Source organism: Limanda limanda, chromosome 4 (genome assembly GCF_963576545.1).
Source record: "Limanda limanda chromosome 4, fLimLim1.1, whole genome shotgun sequence".
Classification (NCBI taxonomy): domain Eukaryota; kingdom Metazoa; phylum Chordata; class Actinopteri; order Pleuronectiformes; family Pleuronectidae; genus Limanda; species Limanda limanda.
The window spans coordinates 74,529-93,534 of record NC_083639.1 but is presented as its reverse complement, the minus strand read 5'-3'; the positions used below and the strand labels follow the sequence as shown (position 1 = coordinate 93,534).

At 41.8% G+C, this 19,006-nt stretch overlaps 1 protein-coding gene across 1 annotated transcript; it reads left to right on the top strand.

Moving 5' to 3' along the window:
• Positions 1–7,263: 7,263 nt before the first annotated feature.
• On the top strand, positions 7,264–18,645 carry tp53rk (TP53 regulating kinase). The gene is made up of 2 exons (XM_061070229.1): positions 7,264–7,500; positions 18,048–18,645. The coding sequence occupies exons 1-2, from the start codon at positions 7,278–7,280 to the stop codon at positions 18,533–18,535; spliced, it is 711 nt and encodes a 236-aa protein (XP_060926212.1). The 5' UTR covers positions 7,264–7,277; the 3' UTR covers positions 18,536–18,645.
• The last annotated feature ends 361 nt before the right edge of the window (positions 18,646–19,006 follow it).

Genomic DNA, 19,006 nt, shown 5'->3' with positions numbered 1-19,006 from the left:
AAAACACAGGGATGCGTAAACGGTCCAACCATTTATTTCTGAACTTGTTGATTCAAAGCACCTTCACTTACTTTACACACAATGACACCGCATGAGGTTGCATCCATTTGACGAGCGTGTGGTACTGTTTGAGTGGACCATCGGGAGCAGTTGTGGCCCCGCTGCCTCATGAAAGCCCTATGCAGTATAGGAATAATTAATAGCACGTTGACAATTCTACGAACCCCCTCCACACCATGGCCCCCCTTACCTGGTCACTGCACTGCATTTTTTTAATGCCTCCTCCTGTGCCCCAAACGGATCAACATGCACCGAAAGCCTCTTTTTAGGATACATCACCTGGACAAATTAAAAAAGTCAACAAGGAATAATCCTAACAGGAGCTGTATATTGTGATTATAGCCAGAGCCCCTTACAGTTAGTGTCCAGTGTGCATGCTCACAGACAGCTCCAATCATGACGTCATACTCCATGGGATCTACCTGCATTCATGCAATATAGACCACATAAAATCAAACAGGTTTTCTCAGGAGCAATTTGCTCTAATATTAAGATGCCAAATAAATAAATCATATGACCAAGACAAAAAAGGCCTACAAGTGAAGGAGCATGATTAAAAAGATCCTCCCTAATATGCAGTGTATTCACATGTATCACTAACCTTCCTCAGTCCTTTATTCTTTCCTTTCCAAATGTTGGTAATTTGGAAGGAGTCCAGTAGAAATCCCCTGCCTTTGCCTGCCCCCGTAAAATGCCTCAGCGCAATCGTCAGGTATGCATTTATGAGCTGTAATGGAATCAAATTTTAACCCACATCTAAATTCAAATTCCAAATGCTGAAAACTTTGCTTACCTCACTTTCCACAAGTGCATCTGGACGAAGATGTTCACGGATGTTCTGTGTAAAAACTTTGTAGGGGCCCACTTTGCTCCACAAGAGTTCTTGCTTTTCACCAGCCCAAATGTTCCGTACCACTATGTAGAAAAATGTTGACATATTACTTGCAATAAACATTAGCAAAATAACTTCAGTCATAATTAGCTATTACCTGTTTCCAAAGTGTCTGGAGGGACACATACTGCTGGAGATGGAGATGAGGGTGAGGCGACCGGAGATGAGGGAGCTGGAGATGAGGGTGACGGAGCTGGAGAGGAGGGTGAGGGGGCTGGAGCTGAGGTTGAGGCAACCGGAGATGAGGGTGAAGGAGCTGGAGATGAGGGTGAAGGAGCTGGAGATGAGGGTGAAGGAGCTGAAGAGGAGGGTGAGGGGGTTGGAGCTGAGGTTGAGGCAACCGGAGATGAGGGTGAAGGAGCTGGAGATGAGGGGGCTGGAGCTGGAGAGGAGGGTGACACAGATATTGTCGACGGTGATTCTGGAATCCATTTGTGGGGGATGCGCGGCGTCGGCTCAATAAAAGGGGATAGCTGGTCAATGTTTACTTTATGGATAACTTTGCTTTTGGGCGTGACCAGATCTGCACTTTTCCCCTCCAGTTTCACAATTGTGAAGGGGCCGAGCATGGAGGTCTCCATTTCCCCCCCCTTTCTCTGCTCCTGGCGTTTATTTGCCCTCAACACCTTTTGGCCAACTCTGAAATTGTCATCATGACCAGTCTCCTCTCTCTTTCTTTTTATCTTTTCCCTCACTTTCCCCATGTTAGCTTGAGCCACGTTGTAGTGGGCAGGGAGGCTCTTCATTCCCGGGGATTGAGTCTCCTGGGCAATAAGAGCCTCAACACCATCGTCCGTCACCTGTGTCAAGAAACACATCAGAATGTTGAGTTACAGCAGCCATGAAGTGAAACATCCTAATTTCCCACAATACAGACATTACATGTACATGTACTTTCGTACATACCACATACTCCTCTGGAATCTCCGTAGGGTACCTGGCCTCACGTCCAAACATTAGGAAATAGGGGGAGTATCTGGTGGTCAACTGCTTTTTGGTTCTTAAAGCAAAAAGGGTTGCTTGTAGGTGTCCATCCCAGGTGTTTGGCTTCTCCCCCACTAATTTAGTCAAGGTCCTGTAAGGTCATACACACAACATTGAGACCTTAAGATTGCAGTGTTTAAAAAGTCACAAACAGATATTTACAATACCTTTGAATTGTTCCATTCATTTTTTCCACCAAGCCGTTAGTCTGGGGGTGGTAGGGAGAGCAGAGACTTCTCTTTATGCCCAGCTTTTCACAGACATTATAGTTGAGCTGAAAGAAAAGTGGAAACATTCATATTGAGCCCATAACATATATGATACAGATGGCATGAGGAGTTCTTACCGTATTAACAAACTCTCTTCCTTGGTCCGTGAGAAGCCTTTTCGGAGCACCAAACTTGTAAAAGAAGTCCAGGATGCACTCAGTGACCTCAACTGCACATTTGGTCTTCAAAGGATATGCCTCTGTCCATTTAGTGAAGTAATCAATCATGACACAAATGTATTGGTGGCCGTTTTTGGTTGGTGTGAGCTTGCCAACCAAATCCATCCCCACAAGCTCAAGTGGCTCAGTTACCTGAGGAAAGAGAGCATGTTATGGAAATGTATTGTTATTCTGGGATAGAGACTTATTTCACTGCAGTCACCTCAATTGGGATGTAAGTCTTCTTTATTTTGAGGACATTCCTTCTGGCCTGGCATTGAGGACACTCCAATACCTAAACAAATTTGAGAATTCAGTAAATTAGCAAATAACTTAAGAGAATGTGTAATTTACACCACCATGCACAGAGATTACTGACAAAATTAGATCAAGCTCACCCATTTACTTATGTCCTCTTCCATCCCAGGCCAGTAGTATCGCAAGGAAATGGCATCCAGTGTTTTTTCTTTCCCGCAATGGCTTCCATGCTCACTTGCATGGAAGGCGACAAACACATCGTTTGTCTCCTCTGGTGAGGTAAGCACTTTGGCGAGATACTCGCCCTGCTTCCTTCTGCGACATACATAGTGAAGCTGCCCATCTGAGGGCCATGATGATATTAGTAACTCCACATCAGTGCATTATTGTTTGGAAAGACAAGGCCACAACTTACCCTTCAAGATGTAGTTTTCACATCTCCTCTTTATGGTATATCGCTCTTTCGAGGATAACCCAAAAGGATAGGCCTTATGCCCCAGGAAGTCTTTAATTTCCTTGACCATTTGACGGTCCATTCTAACTATCTATCTATCTGTCCCTAACTAAACTGTTACTAATCTGAATACTACCCTGTGCTAATTTATGCCTATTGCTACTCAAATCTAGACTATATCTAATGTCTACAACAATCTGTCCTTTATCTACAATATTTTTTCTATACTATCCCTGCTCTAAATACTCTAAATACTTTCTCACCTGAATTAACCTTACCTCAACAATCTCCCAAACTCTATCCCTTGCTCAATTCTCTTTTGCTATTTGTATTTCTCTCGCTGTCTCTCTCTTAATCTCCTTACTACCTGAATTAACCTTACCTCAACAATCTCCCAAACTCTATCACTTTCTCAATTCTCTTTTGCTATTTGTATTTCTCTCGCTGTCTCTTTCTTAATCTCCTTACTCCCTACAAATCAAGTGAGTTGAAAAATCCATATAAGTAGGCCTTGCCACCAACAGGTGACTGTGATTGAGCGAGTGTGAAATTACCTTCCTAATTATTTGGGCAAATGCTTTGATCATTGTAATTAGCCAAACGTTTCACACATGGGTCAAATTAGTATCAAAGTATTTGTATACATATTTAGTTTCCTTACTGTGATGTTTAAAATGACAAACAGCCCCAAAATAACCATGTTGGTGGATGTGTACCAACAGGTTAACATATCATTTGTTATCATTATGTTACATTATTGTGAGTGGTTTTAACATGGACAATAAGATACTTGAGCATTTGTATTAAATTAAAATGTTTGTGATGTGCTAATATGTTAATTGGTGAACATTAGCTGGGGACCCTTTAAAAACCTCTGGGCCATGTATGCCTTAGTTACAATTGAATTAAATAGTATTTGTATTGTGTTGGAATTCCCACCTGCGTCTGATGAGGACACTAAATAAAAGACCTTACACCAAACCATGATACTAGTATTTCTTTCCCGACTTCAAGCTCTTACGAGCCTCTCATTACTGTTTGTATACCTGCTTCATACCAACCATGATATCAACGAGCACACGCAACGCAGACAAATAGTAAGCACGCAAACTGCTTTGTCCGTGCGCAGGATATAGCAGTTTTGGATGATGTCGTGCGTGTGGTAAGCACACGGGCGCAGCGGTGTCCAAATGTTTGACGTGTGACCGATAACTCCGAGTTTTCGGGGAAATTGTGACTGTCACAAGTTAAACTGGGCGTGTTCCCTGAAACAATAACTCAAGGTAAGATGTGCACAGGCTTCACAGTCAGCGGATCATAAAGGTGACTCTGTACTCTTCCTCGATCAGTGGCGCAGTGGGCAGTGCCATGGGCACAACGTTCATTTTTATGTGAACCACAGCAGATCGATTCCCGTGGTGGGAATTCTTTCACATTTATATTTAGTCTGAAGATGATGAAATACTTTTAATGCTGATGTTTCCTGAAGCGTCCTCATTTGGTTGTATCACCACACCACATTGTTTGTGAAAATACAACAAAATATAAATAGTTTTATTATTATTATTTATCACTATTATAATTTGCCAGAGTTGTCATTGTATAATACATAAACTGTATTTACTCCTTCGACTGACACAGCACCAGCATAGCACGCAGCCATCTGACAGCAGAGAAAAACACATTTGCATTACAGAAACTATGAAAAACAAACACACTCGTCCTCTGATGAGCGTTTGAGTTGTTTTCATTCTCCGATGACTGAACCTGATCACCGAGAACATCTTTTAAAACCACGTCTGCTGACCAGCAGCGACAGGAGGACATGTGAAGCTTTACACGTCCATCAGAAGCACGTTCACCAACTTTACTCATAAAAACACCGCTGGAGCTTCCGCCTTGTTGTTGTGAGGCGATGTTTACATCTGACACTGCTTTGGTGTGTGCGCGTTGTAATGATCACCAGCGTCAAACACAAGCACTTTGCGTGGAGCTGGTCACATGTGTGTGTTCTTCAGAACTCCCTGTGTCTCCCATGAAGAGGAGCAATAGATTGTGAAGCCTGGTATTAAGTATATATGCGTTTTGTCTGTGTTGGGACTATCACCAGTTGATCTGGGCGTTACCCGAAAGCACATCTGGTTACATACAGCTGACAAAGCAAACAACGAGACATTTATCTATCACTCGACGAAGATTTCCGCGGCTCGGTGGCGTAGTGAGATCGTCATCTGATCAGAAGCTGATAGTGCTTCTGGTCACTGTTTCGATCCCAGTCAAGAGTTTTGTACTATTTTCTTTTTAAAAAAAAAAACATTTAATATATATTGCTGTCTCAACGTGATGCTGACACGGACACATGAACTCGTGAAGGGTTTTTGTATGATTTTTATTTCAGCGAGACCTTCAGTAGATCACCGCACTTCACACACAGGCGCTTTGTGAAAATGACGAATCTGCGACCAGCACTGCAACCCACCATCAACATCTGGAAAAAGGTAAACAAATCGCCAGTTAATCTTGTCGCCAGTTAAACTGGATCAGCGGGAGAGAAAAGAGTGGCTTTGGATGTGCGGTGCAGGAGGGTGAAATTCATAGTTTTCCGCCCTCTTTCGCGCAGGTCATGATGTATCCAGTGCTTCATTTGTAAATCACAAGGTGCCGGAACACTAAGTACATATCACAGCGCAGGTACGACGAGCACAGGTCCCGGAACGCACATAAAACGCCGCTTAAAACAGCACACATATGCCACTTACAATGCAGTGGGACTTATTTAGGCTATACTGCAGTGACGGTATCAGTCTTTATGTCAGTGATTAATAAAGTGGCGTCTTGAGCAAAGGCGACTTCTGTGTCCAGCGGAACGGAACACACACACACACAATTTGTTAAATTGAAGGCAAATTCAAGGGACACCACGGCTCCTTTACGCACACGCTGCACTGTGAGGTTTTGGGAGCTTCTTTACGCAGACAGATTATTCTAGCAGTTTATAACACGTCATTGAGCTAATATCTACATTTTACAGTCTGGGCTGTTTTACATTATTATTTACACCTGATATGTGTGGATGAATTTTAATGATTTAAATTCCCTCATCCTCTGGTGGTGACATTTACGCACCGAGCCACGGACTGTACATGACGATGTGCTAGTTATTTTGGTTCATCTTAGAAGTCTGCATTTGTTATTATTTTATGAAATTGTGATGCTGTTGTTAAGAAAGCTTTATATATAATTTATTAGATTATCTTGTTATTGCGTGGCCACAAATTAGTAATTCATCCACCGATGTCAACAGGGGCTCCGTAATTTTCTAGTGATTACATTATATTGTTATATTTTATTTTAATCATTTCTTAAAAAACTTTTTTTAATATTCATATTTTTTTCGATACGAGAGGTACCGGATCTGCTCAAATAAGTCCCAGAACGCAGGTAAGCCAACACGCCGGCACAAAGTAAGCACAAAAATGGATAGAAAAATGTGAGGCTACAGGAGGAATTTGATCATAGATTTGCAGACTTCAAGAAGCACAGAGCGACTTTTACAAAAATTTTGCGGATCCCTTCTCCTTTGATGTGCAAGATGCCCCTCCTGTGCTTCAAATGGAGCTCATTGGCCTGCAGTGCAACTCTGACCTCAAAGCCAAGTTCAGGGAGGTGAGTGGAAAGGAAGACAAGCTTGGGCAATTTTTGTGAGAATTGAACCCCACATTTGAGTTTGAGACCCCTGATGTAGACACTGGTGAGTGGAGCAGAGGAGACAAAGTCAGTACCCGTCTGAGAATTGATCATACAGGATTAAATGATAAACGTCATAAAATAAACAAGCACCCAACTTGACTATGCAAACACCGCAAAAAAAAAAATCATGAACACACACAGTGTCACTCATGAATTGATGGAGTGTAACAAATATAATGAACAAATAAGGGAATTAATATCAGGATAAAATGACAAAAAGCCAAATATTACATCAGAAAATGTGTTAGGAAAAACACCAAGGAATATACATACTATTCTAATGAACTACTCAAGAGAAACAGGTCTTAATAGAAAAATCATTTTATTTAAGTTTAGTTTACGGCCAATCTACTGCTCCAAACTCCAGCCCAGAAGGTGGCGCTAATGCAGCTATACCATGGTTTGCCAACCGCCAATAAACACCAAGAGAAGAGAAAGACGACGACGGCAACATGGCGATGGAGAGAAGTGGGGTGATTCATGAGTTACTCAGAAAAGCAGAGTTATTAAAACAAGGAGCGGAAGCCCGAGTGTACCGGGCACAATTCCTTGGAAGGTCTGTGATAGTGAAAGAAAGGTTTGCAAAACGCTACAGACACCCAGGACTGGACGATAAGTTGACTCACCGCAGGACGGTGCAGGAGGTCCGCTCCATACTGCGTTGCCGGAGGGGAGGTACGTTTGACAGCATCCTCAATCTTTTGTACAACTTTTAATATAACATGAACACGACTGTCCTTAGTTTTGAAATGCGGGCCGTGCATTCACTGGACTGCGGTCAAATGTCGGCTGTTGAAATGTAATGCTTCTATTCTATTCGAGGTTTTACGGTATAGGTTCTTACTTAAAGGTAAAGTGTGGAAGCTCGCTTCACCCCCTCCACTTCCGTACGAGAAGATAGCTACGGTGGCCTTGCAGGTTTTTGTTTATAAAACTATTTTTTTACTATGTTCTATATGCTTTGCATAAAAGCAACACGACAAGTTCAACGCACAGTGGTGTTCATAGTGCAGCCTTGTGTTTACTGACTTAGTAATGTTACTGTATTGTTAGCTGTACAGCGCACGTCAGTCCCTGACCATAAGATGCCAGAAACACCATCAACATTTACATATATGAATACTGGGATAGTAAGTTACATGGATATTTTGACATGTAAACCTGTTATTGTTGTTAGGTTAAAAAAAATAGGGGCAATTAAGAACACTAAAGAACCCATTGGACTTGACTTCACATAAAACAACGCAAACAAAAATAACCAAAAAATAGGAAAGTCTCAACGTCCAGAGTTCAATCCATATATTTAAAATAAATAAATTGAGGATGTCTCAACAATCACAATCACAATCTTGGGCATGAAAAGATGACAATATGGATCTATCTGTAAACATTTATATGTGTCTAAACCAGCAATCGACTGAATGCAAACATTGTATTTCTGACGCAAAGTAGTAAAACTGATATATCAACAACAAGCCGAAATTCATATTTAACTGGTAAAATTACTTGTTAAGTGCAGAACTGAAGACTTCAGCGTCAGTCTGAAACTGTCTCTTTGCAGAGATTTTCAGCCTGGACATAATGCCATTATCATTTTTATGTCATCATTCTCTAACTAGAAGGTCAGCGTAGGGCTGCTCGATTATGGTAAAAATCATAATTACGATTATTTTTGACAATATTGAAATCACGATATTCAAACGATTATTTTTGAGTTGGAAACAGTTTCTATAAAACATTTAACAAATAAAATAAATATACTTACAAAATTAAATAAGACATAGAAATACTTAAATGTATCCAAAATAAACTATGTATCCAGCTGTTCTGCAGTTTCTATAAAACATTTAACAAATAAAATAAATATACTTAGAAAATCAAATAAGACCTAGAAAAACTTAAACGTATCCAAAATAAACTTTCTCATGTTTTAGTGCACATCCACAACATTCTGAACCTAACATTTTTGTAAAAGACACTCACTGAAATGAACTTGAACTTAAGAATAATTTTAGGTGAATATGGCAAATGCTGGTAGGGTTACTTAAATGTTTTTTGCCAGAAATACCAGCCTGTTAACGTGATCAGGTTTCAGAGATTAGCGCAAGCAGGAAACAATATTTCCACTAGTGCTAAAGACTCGCTCTGAAGAGGAACTTGTGGCAGGAATACACAAATATTTCCTGGCCAGATGTGAAAGACGTGGGTAGATCATTCTGGCATCTGTCCACCAAGTCAGAGGGTTCTCCTCAGGATCTAGTGTCTCCGTCTGGAGGTAAGACTGGATCTCAAGAGCAATGGCTTGGTCCTGATGCGGAGGAGGCCCTGCAGCCTTGTCTGCGGTGACCTTGAAGAAGCTGCCCAGGCCCTTCTTCCTCTTCTTGCAAGCACCAGTATCCTCTGAATCAGCAGGCAAAGCAGCTGCTTCCAGAGGGGCTTTCTCCTTAGGGGCAAAAAAGAAAATGGGTATCATATTTAACAGTTGTGTGTTAATATCACAATATTTGCCAACACATAAATTCACTTAATCTGATATTATTATTATAATTATTGTTATTGTTATTACCAAGGCACTGGCAGTAATCAAATCCCTCATCTCCACTTTCAGTCGATCTACAATTGATCCAGTCTTGTCTTCATCCACATATTTTAACTTGAACCTTGGGTCCAGGGCAGAGGCCATGTCAAGTAGCTCTTGTGTCGCTCTGTCACTGTATTTCTCATTGAGATACTCCAGTATTTTGTGTTTGATGGTTTTGGCAAGTTCTCTGTCATCCTCCTGGTCTTCCAAGATTTAATTGTTGAAGAGGTGAAGGGTTGGCTTCACAAAAGACACACTAACATATTTCTCTCCTGAAAGCGCATCCGTGAATTCAACCAAAGGGCTTTGTGACTTGTTGATGGCTTCTAGTACTTCAACATCCTGCCAGGAGAGGGTGAGATGTCTGAGTTTCCGGTCAGTAGAAAGAACCTGGGCAATGGCCTTCTGCTGCTCAAGGACCCTCTCGATCATGGCCTGCCTAGATCCCCATCTGGTTGGACATTCTGTCTTCAGGGAGTGTTCAGGCAGATTCAACTGCTTCTGCACCACTTCAAGTTCCCTCTTTTTTTTCCAGCTATAGAAAAAACTGCTGACCAACTTCTTGCAGACCCCCATTGCACGGCGGATCCTGGGATCCTTCATGCAATTCTCTAAGATAACAAAAATAAGATAAAAATTAAAACATATTTAGTATCACATTGGCTAACAGCACTGTGACGCCAGGAAACACTCTGAAAATGTTTCCTCTCATTATTAAATGTCCCCATCTGCCCCCCCCCCCCCCAAACTATAAGCACACACGCAGACAGACAGAGAGGGAGAGACAGAGAGAGAGAGAAAGAGAGAGAGGGGTGGGGGGTGGCTATGAGGAACATCATCGTTTACCCCCGAACCAACATTGAACGGTTTAATACAACAACAAGCGGAGAATCGTGGGTCCGACGTTTACAGCCATACGGCTGCGCGCTTAAGAATGGCGCGGCGCTTCAGCGCCCGGTGTATTATCATTAATCTAACCCTCATGCCATTTTTCACATAAGAATAATTGCTACTCACCCATGGCCAGGTGGAGTCTGTGCCCGAAACATTGGAGCCTCGACCATCCATTTATTTCAACTGCCAGCTTCATGTTAGCGGCATTGTCCGTGGTGATGCAGACCAGTTTTTCCTTGTTGAGTCCCCATTCCGCCAGAGCTTCCCTCAGTCCATGGGCGATGTTTTGTCCAGTGTGGTCTTCAGGCATGAAAGCCGTTTGGAGACATCTAACTCTCAAACGGAATTAACTGTCGATGAAGTGGAGAGTCAGGCTAATATATGGCTCCATTTTGCGGCTGGACCAAAGGTCTGTCATCGCCGCAAAGTCGTCCGCTTTAGACACTTCTTTTTCCACTTCTTCTCGACATTTCTTGTACATATTTGGAAGAACCACTCGGCTGAAACGTTGCAGAGATGGCAACGCATAACGTTTGTCCAAGATATGGATTAGTTCCTTGAAACTAGGGCTGCAACTAACGACTATTCTGATAGTCGATTAGTCACCGATTATTGAAACGATTAATCGACTAATCGGATTATGAATGACACAAATTCTTAATTGCTCTTATTTAGCAAGCAGCTTTTAAATTTAGCTTGAGGTTGTTCGAGGCATGTGATGACTGAAAATAAAGGCAATAAATATTGATACTTCATTAAAAAAAAATGTCTTTTAATAAACTTTGTTTCATATAAGGGTACTGTTGACACAAAAGCAAAGACAAATCAAGTTTTTGTCCATTTAAAAGCAAGGACAGGCAAAGTGCTAATAAAACAAATAAATTAAAAATCAAGTATTCATTTTTCCTGTTAACAAAAATGACAGGGAAAGTAACAGCAATAAAAACATCAACAAACGAAACTACAGTCTTCTTCTGACTAAATAATTGTGATTAAAACAAGACGTTTGTCAGGCAATAGGATAACATAACGCTTTTAAACTCGTTAATAAAAAGTTTAAACCATATTTTTGTAATGGATGCTAGAATCCTGCGCGCAGATATATACGTGTATATATAACATCTGACAGAGGCGAGTCCGCATCGTCTCCGTCACGATGTCACACGTGCCTCCTCCTCCTCACATGCACGTGTCCTGCTTCCATAGAGAGCAGGTCCTCTGTACAGATATTGCAGGTAGATTTTCTCGGGCCATGTTAAGAGTGAAGTTCTCCCGAACTTTTTACTTCCTGGTGCGCGACTGCGCGCGGCAGCGGACGCCGACATTGGTCCATGTTTCGTCGCTATTGCACATGCGCGACTTTCAGAGATAGGAAGGAAGCGAGATGGCTCACTCCTCAGGTACTTCCATCAGCACCTCCGGTAAAACGCCGTTTAGGTCCGCTGCGCGGCACGAGAAACATGCGCTATGACGTCACCAACAAATCATCGACGGGTAAATTCGTCGGCGACTATTTTGGTCATCGATTTTTGTCGACGACGTCGACTAATCGTTGCACCCCTACTTGAAGCCCTCGCCATCGACTGTATTGATCGGTTGCATGTCTTTAGCTAAACAGTGTCCAATGGCAGCTGTTATTTTGTTGTGCCTATCTGAATTTGACGGATAATTAGTCGCATTGTACAGTGTGGCCGAGATCGATGTCTGTCTCTGCGTTGATATCGTGGGGGTTGTGGCCTTGTCTTTTTGTTTGTTTATTAATTCGCCGTGAATGACTTTGTGGTTTAGTTTTAAATGGTTAAATAGATTGGTTGTGTTACCAAGTGGCGCAGATACCACCTTGCCGCAAATCTTGCAAACTGTGTGCCCATATAATTTAAGTTTTTCGACCTTTTTTATCCATCAAACGGGGCTGCCTTCACTCTGCCATTACACTCGCGCTGTTTTTTAATTGCCGCCGTTCACAACACGCACAACTCGCCTCCTTCACTGCTGCATGAGAGGTAGTGGCAGTCAGCACGGCCGCGTTGCGAATGACTGAATTGCGCATGCAATTCAGTCATTCCCCAAAATAATCGTTTCAACTCGATTATAGTAGTTTGGAGATCGTTTGACCCAATAATTGTAATCAGGTCAGCGGTATGATCTGAGTCTTTCCCATCTGCATGCCGAAGTGTCCTTCAAGATACTGAACCCAAATTGCCTCTTATTGAAAAACGTTCTGCCAATTGATGCACTGTATTTACCTGTCTGTGGGATAGCGTTTCAGAATCAGAATCAGAAAGTATTTATTGCCAAGAAGGTTTACACCTACCTGGAATTTTCTTTGGTGTATAGATAGATAGATAGATAGATAGATAGATAGATAGATAGATAGATAGATAGATAGATAGATAGATAGATAGATAGATAGATAGATAGATAGATAGATAGATAGATTACTTTATTCATCACCGAAGGGAAATTAAGTCGTCATGACAGCCGGTATATTTGAATACAATAAAATACAATACCATAGAATAAAATAAAAAATATTGAGGTAGAAAGAATAAAAACAGAAACACAAGATAAAAAGGTAGATAAGGTGCAGTGGCAAGATGATGGTAATAGTACTGATGATATGATGGTAATGTTATTGTTAGACAGTATATAAAACTAGTACATGAATATATAGTATATAATATAACATAATATATATTTATATATGATAGTAATTATACCAATATAATAGCAGTATATAGTAATAATGGCAGCAACAGTATATATAATAATAATAGTAAATATAATAATAATTACATGTACAAATGTATAAATATGTGTATATAGACTTATATATACAAAGAATATACAGAAAGTATGATATAATATATGATATATAGCAGAGTTATAAATATAAGTATTTGACTATACAATAGATAATATAATATGCTATGAGTGTAAGAATATGTAGTCAGAGTAGGGCTGGGCGATTTTTCGATTTTGATCGATTTCGATTATCTCCTCGTGACATGTATTCGATCTCACGTGGCAAAAGTAAGCGCAACAACAGTGTCGGAGTCTGCCGGCTGCAGTTAGGACACGACACGCCCCCTTCCCATCGTGAGAGCTGCTGCAGTTGCGAGAGAGAGAACAAGAGAGAACGAAGTTGGAAAAAGGAGAAAAAATTAGTGAAACTGAAGTCGGGGACAGCGAAAATAATGCCGAATGTGAGAGCGACATCACTACATCACCCGGAACCGAAGACATTGTCGAAAAAAAGCGTAACGCGACGTCAGTTGTGTGGACGTGGTTTGGATACGGCTAAAAGGACGAGGAGCAGACGAAGCCGGTCTGCAAAATGCCGGCGGTCGGTACCAGCCAGGACGGGAAACACCACAAACCTTTTCAATCACCTGAGACGGCACCATCCCAGTGATTACACAGAGAGTTTGACTCTGGTTTGACTCAAGTTTGCACGACACCAAACAAAGAGACAGGCAAGACCACTACGTCTCCCGTTAGCATCGCTAACGTTAGCGATGCTATGTTAGCAGAACAACAGTCCATCCAGTCGTGTTTTGCAGCCATTGCCCCATATGAAAACAATCAAAGCGGGGAAAAAATATAATGAGCGCTATTACTTATTGCTTAGCTACAGATATGATGCCCCTGAGCACAGTGGAGAGGGACGGCTTCAGGAAACTGATCAAAAACTACATATCGTGATAAGAATCGAGATCGATCAATATGGAAAAACATATCGTGATAACATTTTTTCCCATATCGCCCAGCCCTAAGTCAGAGTGTGCAAAAGAAAATATTATTGTATAAAATTATATATTATATCAATATGGTTGATATTAACACGTATGATGTGAAGTAAGTGTATATGGAGCGGAGTGTTGTACAGGTACACAGTGGAAGGAGACAGGTATATTTAGTGCAGTTCTGTGATGGTGGCTCTGACAGAGGTAGATGAGTTGTACAGTCCTATTGCGGTTGGGAGGAACAATTTCCTGTATCGTTCCTTAGAGCAGCGGGGTTGAATGAGTCTGTGGCTGAAGCTGCTCCTTAGCTTGTCCAGTGTTTTTTTGGAGGGGGTGAGAGGGATTGTCCATGATTGCCAGCAGTTTTGCCAGCATCCTGTCATCCACCACCTCCTCCTAGGTGACAAGCTTAGAGCCAACCACAGACTCTGCCTTCCTTAGGAGTTTTTTCAGTCTGCCCTCAACACACCCCACAATGGCCGTGTCATCAGAGAACTTCTGCAGATGACACGACTCAGTGCAGTGCTTAAAGTCAGCAGTGTATGTGGTGAAGAGGAAGGGGGACAGCACAGTTCTCTGGGGGGCCCCGATGTTACTGATTAGACGATCAGACACACAGTTCTGTAATCTCACAAACTGCGGTCTGCCCGTCAGATAATCATCGACCCAAGTGATGAGGGGAGCACTCACCTGCATGCCCTCCAGTTTGGCCTTCAGCAGTCTGGGCTGGATGGTGTTGAAGGCGCTGGAGAAGTCGAAGAACATGATCCGGACTGAGGTGTTGGGTCTTTCCAGGGAGGAATAAGCCTTCTGCAGCAGGTAGATGATTGCATCATCAACCCCAACATGGGGCTGATATGCAAACTGCAGGGGGTCTTGTGATTGGCACACCAGCGGTCTGAGGTGTGCCGGGACCAGTCTTTCCATGACCTTCATGATGTGAGAGGTCAGTGCCACCGGCCTGTAGTCCTCCAGTGCAGCAGGACGTCCTTTTTTGGGCACTGGGACCAGGCAGGATGTTTTCCAGAGCACTGGCACTCTCTGAAGGTGTAGGCTCAGGTTGAAGAGGTGCTGGAGAACTCCACAGAGCTGGCTGGAACATGCCTTCAGCACACGAGGGCTGATGCGGTCCGGTCCCGCAGCTTTCCTCTGTTTGAGCCTCTTCAGCTCTCTCCTCACCTGGCTGGCTGTGATGTGGAGTCCAGACTGGGGGGTGGGGGATGTCAGTGGTGGGTTTGAGGGTGGAGGTGATGAGGGTGGTGCAGAGAGGTGTGTGTTGCAGGAGGTGGTGGGGGGTTGTGGGTGATGTGAGGATGTCCTGGGGGTGGGAGGTGTGAAAAGGTCTGTGGTGAAAGCCAGCGGGGGAGGTGGTGGGGGGGGGGGGAACATAAAAGTACACATAAAACATAAAAACACAATAAGTACTTCACATAAGAAATAATGATAATAATAACAATAACTATGTATAAAACAAAACAAAAATATATACAAGATATAAAAAGTAAAATGCAAAACAGGAGAGAAATGTTGATGTGCAATATGCAATGTGCAGGGTTCGTACGGTCATGGAAAACCTGGAAAAGTCATGGAATTTTAAAATGTGTTTTACCAGGCCTGGAAAAGTCATGGAAAAAAGAATCCCCCAAAAGTGTTATGAGTATTTTAAATATAAAATTACTCCACTCTTAAGTATTTAGCTACAAAGTACGTTAGATTTTTTGTTGGCCCTATCAAATACAAATAACAAAATACTCAAAAGTAATTGAAGTACGTATTTCAAATACAAGTAATAGAAATACTGCCCATCTCTACTAACAGACAAACAAAGAGATGACGTATTTTCATTGAAATGACAACATTAAACTCAAATATTGCACAAAAATGTGAAAAATAATTTGTTCAAAAAATGTAAAAGATGTTATGAGTTGTTAAAAAATCTATAGATTTGGTGATTAGTACTAATGTAAAAGGATTCATTTAAAAATGTAAAAGAGTTGATTTTTTTAATCTTACATAACTGATAATTTGTATTAACATGGGACAGAGTTCATGATTTGTTCAAAAAATTTGCAATGGTAGTGGTTAGTACAAATGAGACATGATTTGAAGATATGACAGTTAAGTGATAATTTGTAAAAAAAACAGGTGTAGTTTTGAACAAAATGCTACAAATCTGCTTATTGATACAAAACTGTCAAGGATGATATTTACAAACATATCAGAGATGTGATTCCCCTGACTTTCAAATGTCTTTTTATAACTTCTAACAAACGTTTTCGGTAAGTGCGGACATGCTTCTTACACCTCTCGATCAGAATCTTTGCCCATTTTTCACGTGCAAAAGCCTCTAGCTCAGTGATGTTTCATGGCTTCCGTGCTGCAACTGCCTTCTTTAAATCCCACCAAAGATTTTCAATCGGATTTAAATCTGGTGACTGAGAAAGCCACTCCAGGACGTTCCAGGATCTTTTTCTCAACCAAGCTTTGGCTGACTTGGAGGTGGTTTTTGGATCCTTGTCTTTATGGAAAGTCCAATGATCACCAAGGTTTAATTTGTCAACAGAAGGTATCATGATTGTAACTCACCTTGAATACCTTCATGGGTGGGGTCTATATATGCATCACAGCTGAAGCAAATGAAGGATCAGTACAGAGTTCCCAAAGGCTTAATTATGTTTCAACTAAGGCTGAACGATTTGGGGAAATAATCTAATTGCGATTTTTTCCCCCAACAAAACGTAATGAATGATTTAAATATGACCAACACAATATTAGATACATTTAGTGTTAAATAATATTTAAAATTATAGGTGTCTTACTGCTCCCAAGTCAGAAACATTTCACACAACTGAAACATAGAATTTGCCTCTACTATACTTTAAAAATATTTTGTAAAATCAAAGTAAATAAAGTTATAAATAAAAAACGGAGAAATGCACAGGCCACAAAGTCAAACAGTACAACTCTATGTATAAACAGTTTCCTGAAGTTAATGAAATGGTCCCACTCCTCAGACTGTGATTTTTAACCCTTTCGAACACAAGTCACGTAACAGACAGAGTGTGTGTGTGTGTGTGGAGCCACAACACAGCAGACATGAGGCGGTGTAAAGACTATGAGCATCCCGTTCATGTCCGGGTGGTCGTGCAGCGGTACGGAGGCGCCGGGCCTCAGCAGGAACCCCCCCCATGCTGAGCACCTCCCTCTCGCAGATGTGCGTGTAGGTGACCGGGGGCTCTGGAGCCCCGGCACTCGGCTCGCCGCCCCGGAGCTCGGCTTGCTTTTCCGGGGAGCGATTTTCAGGTCAGCCACCCGCAACGCGATCACCAGCGAGATGAGCTCGCTGTGTGTTTCCGCCACGTAGGTGACGCAGGCCTGCTTCGCTGTCTTCTGGATCAGCGGAGTTGTGTTGTCCCGCGGCATTCTGGCTGCGGGTGCGGACGGCAGCCCGGTGCGCTACTCTCGTTCACACGTGATAATCGCGCACGTTGCGATTAGGAAATCGCGTTTTATCATATCGCGATTAAATCGCAAATGCAATTAATCGTTCAGCCCTAGTTTCAACTCCACTTTAGGACAAAAAAACTGTCAGACAGCTTTAAAAACAACAATATTATATAGGGGTTGAATAATTGTGACATGGCTATCTTAACAAAATATACTGCTACACACACATACTACATCATGCCTTTTCACTGTTGATTTTCTGTATCACTCAACTCATAAAGAAGTCATCCAAAGCAGAATTTTGCTCTTTGAGCAAGATTCTGTCAACTTTAATTGATAAATCCTTAAAATATTTGGGGGATTGAATATTTCTGATTGCAACTGTATATGACTTCATGTGATTTATCAACAGTTTCACCACAAAGAATGATCCCAGCTATATCCTGTGAAAAGAAAAAGTGGGAAATAAACTGAAAAAACAGTTTAAAGTTTATTAATTTTGTAGCTTTCGAGCTATACTTTTTGAATAATCAGTTTCCTTCTCTTCCCCTCAGGTATATCTGCTCCTGTAGTCTACTTTGTGGACTACACCTTCCACTGTATTTTCTTGGAGGAAATCCTGGGTTCCTTGACTGTGCGTGACCACATTGCATTCACTCAGCAGTCTGATTCCTGTGAGGACCATGAACTTGAGCAGCTGGCTCAGCGAGTGGGTCAGATCCTGGCAAAAATGCATGACGAAGACGTCATCCATGGAGACTTGACCACATCCAACATGCTTCTGAGGTGCGGCCAGGAAGACAAAGAGTCAGACCTGGTCCTTATTGACTTCGGTTTGAGCTATATCTCTTCTCTGCCAGAGGATAAGGGGGTGGACTTGTATGTGTTGGAAAAGGCTTTTCTCAGTACCCACCCCAACACGGAGGCTCTGTTCCAGGAGCTGTTAAAGAGCTACACAGCATCTTCTAAGAAGTCATCAGCAGTCATTAAAAAGCTTGATGAGGTCCGGCTGAGAGGGAGAAAGAGGTCAATGGTGGGATAAGCCTCTCTGGAAATTATATTTCTGAAAACATGCTAAAAATATATAGCTGTTATTGTGCATAAAACAGTTGTATGTGTAGTAATAACAAAAATAAACTATTTTATAGAAAACCAGTTTTCTGTTGTCATAATGGGCTTACCAAAAGAGGATGGACCATATAATATAGGCATATCAGACTAAAGTATCACTTACACAAAGAAAGACTACTTTGGCTTCAGTGGGACACCCATCACCTTCATCATGAACAATATTACAAGTAACTAATGCATTGGCCATTCTAAACCTGTTTGAATTGGCTGTGGTTAAACTGTATGTAGCTTTCTTTCTGAAACTGTAAAAGTGGCCTGCAGTAATCGAGTTGCGGCATATGAAGGCTGTCTGAAGGAGTCGGTCTGCAGATCCCTTAGCCACGCCACTGCTGCTGCACAAAGCCTATGCAAAGTTTATTCAAAGCCCAGTCAAACTTGACTC

What these genes read in the sequence shown, in the direction of transcription:
- tp53rk (XM_061070229.1), top strand. Translation starts at nt 7,278, where the DNA reads ATGGCGATGGAGAGAAGTGGGGTGATTCATGAGTTACTCAGAAAAGCA. An exon ending in ACTGCGTTGCCGGAGGGGAG is followed by an intron (nt 7,501 to 18,047) that starts GTACGTTTGACA and finishes TCTTCCCCTCAG; the next exon opens with GTATATCTGCTCCTGTAGTC.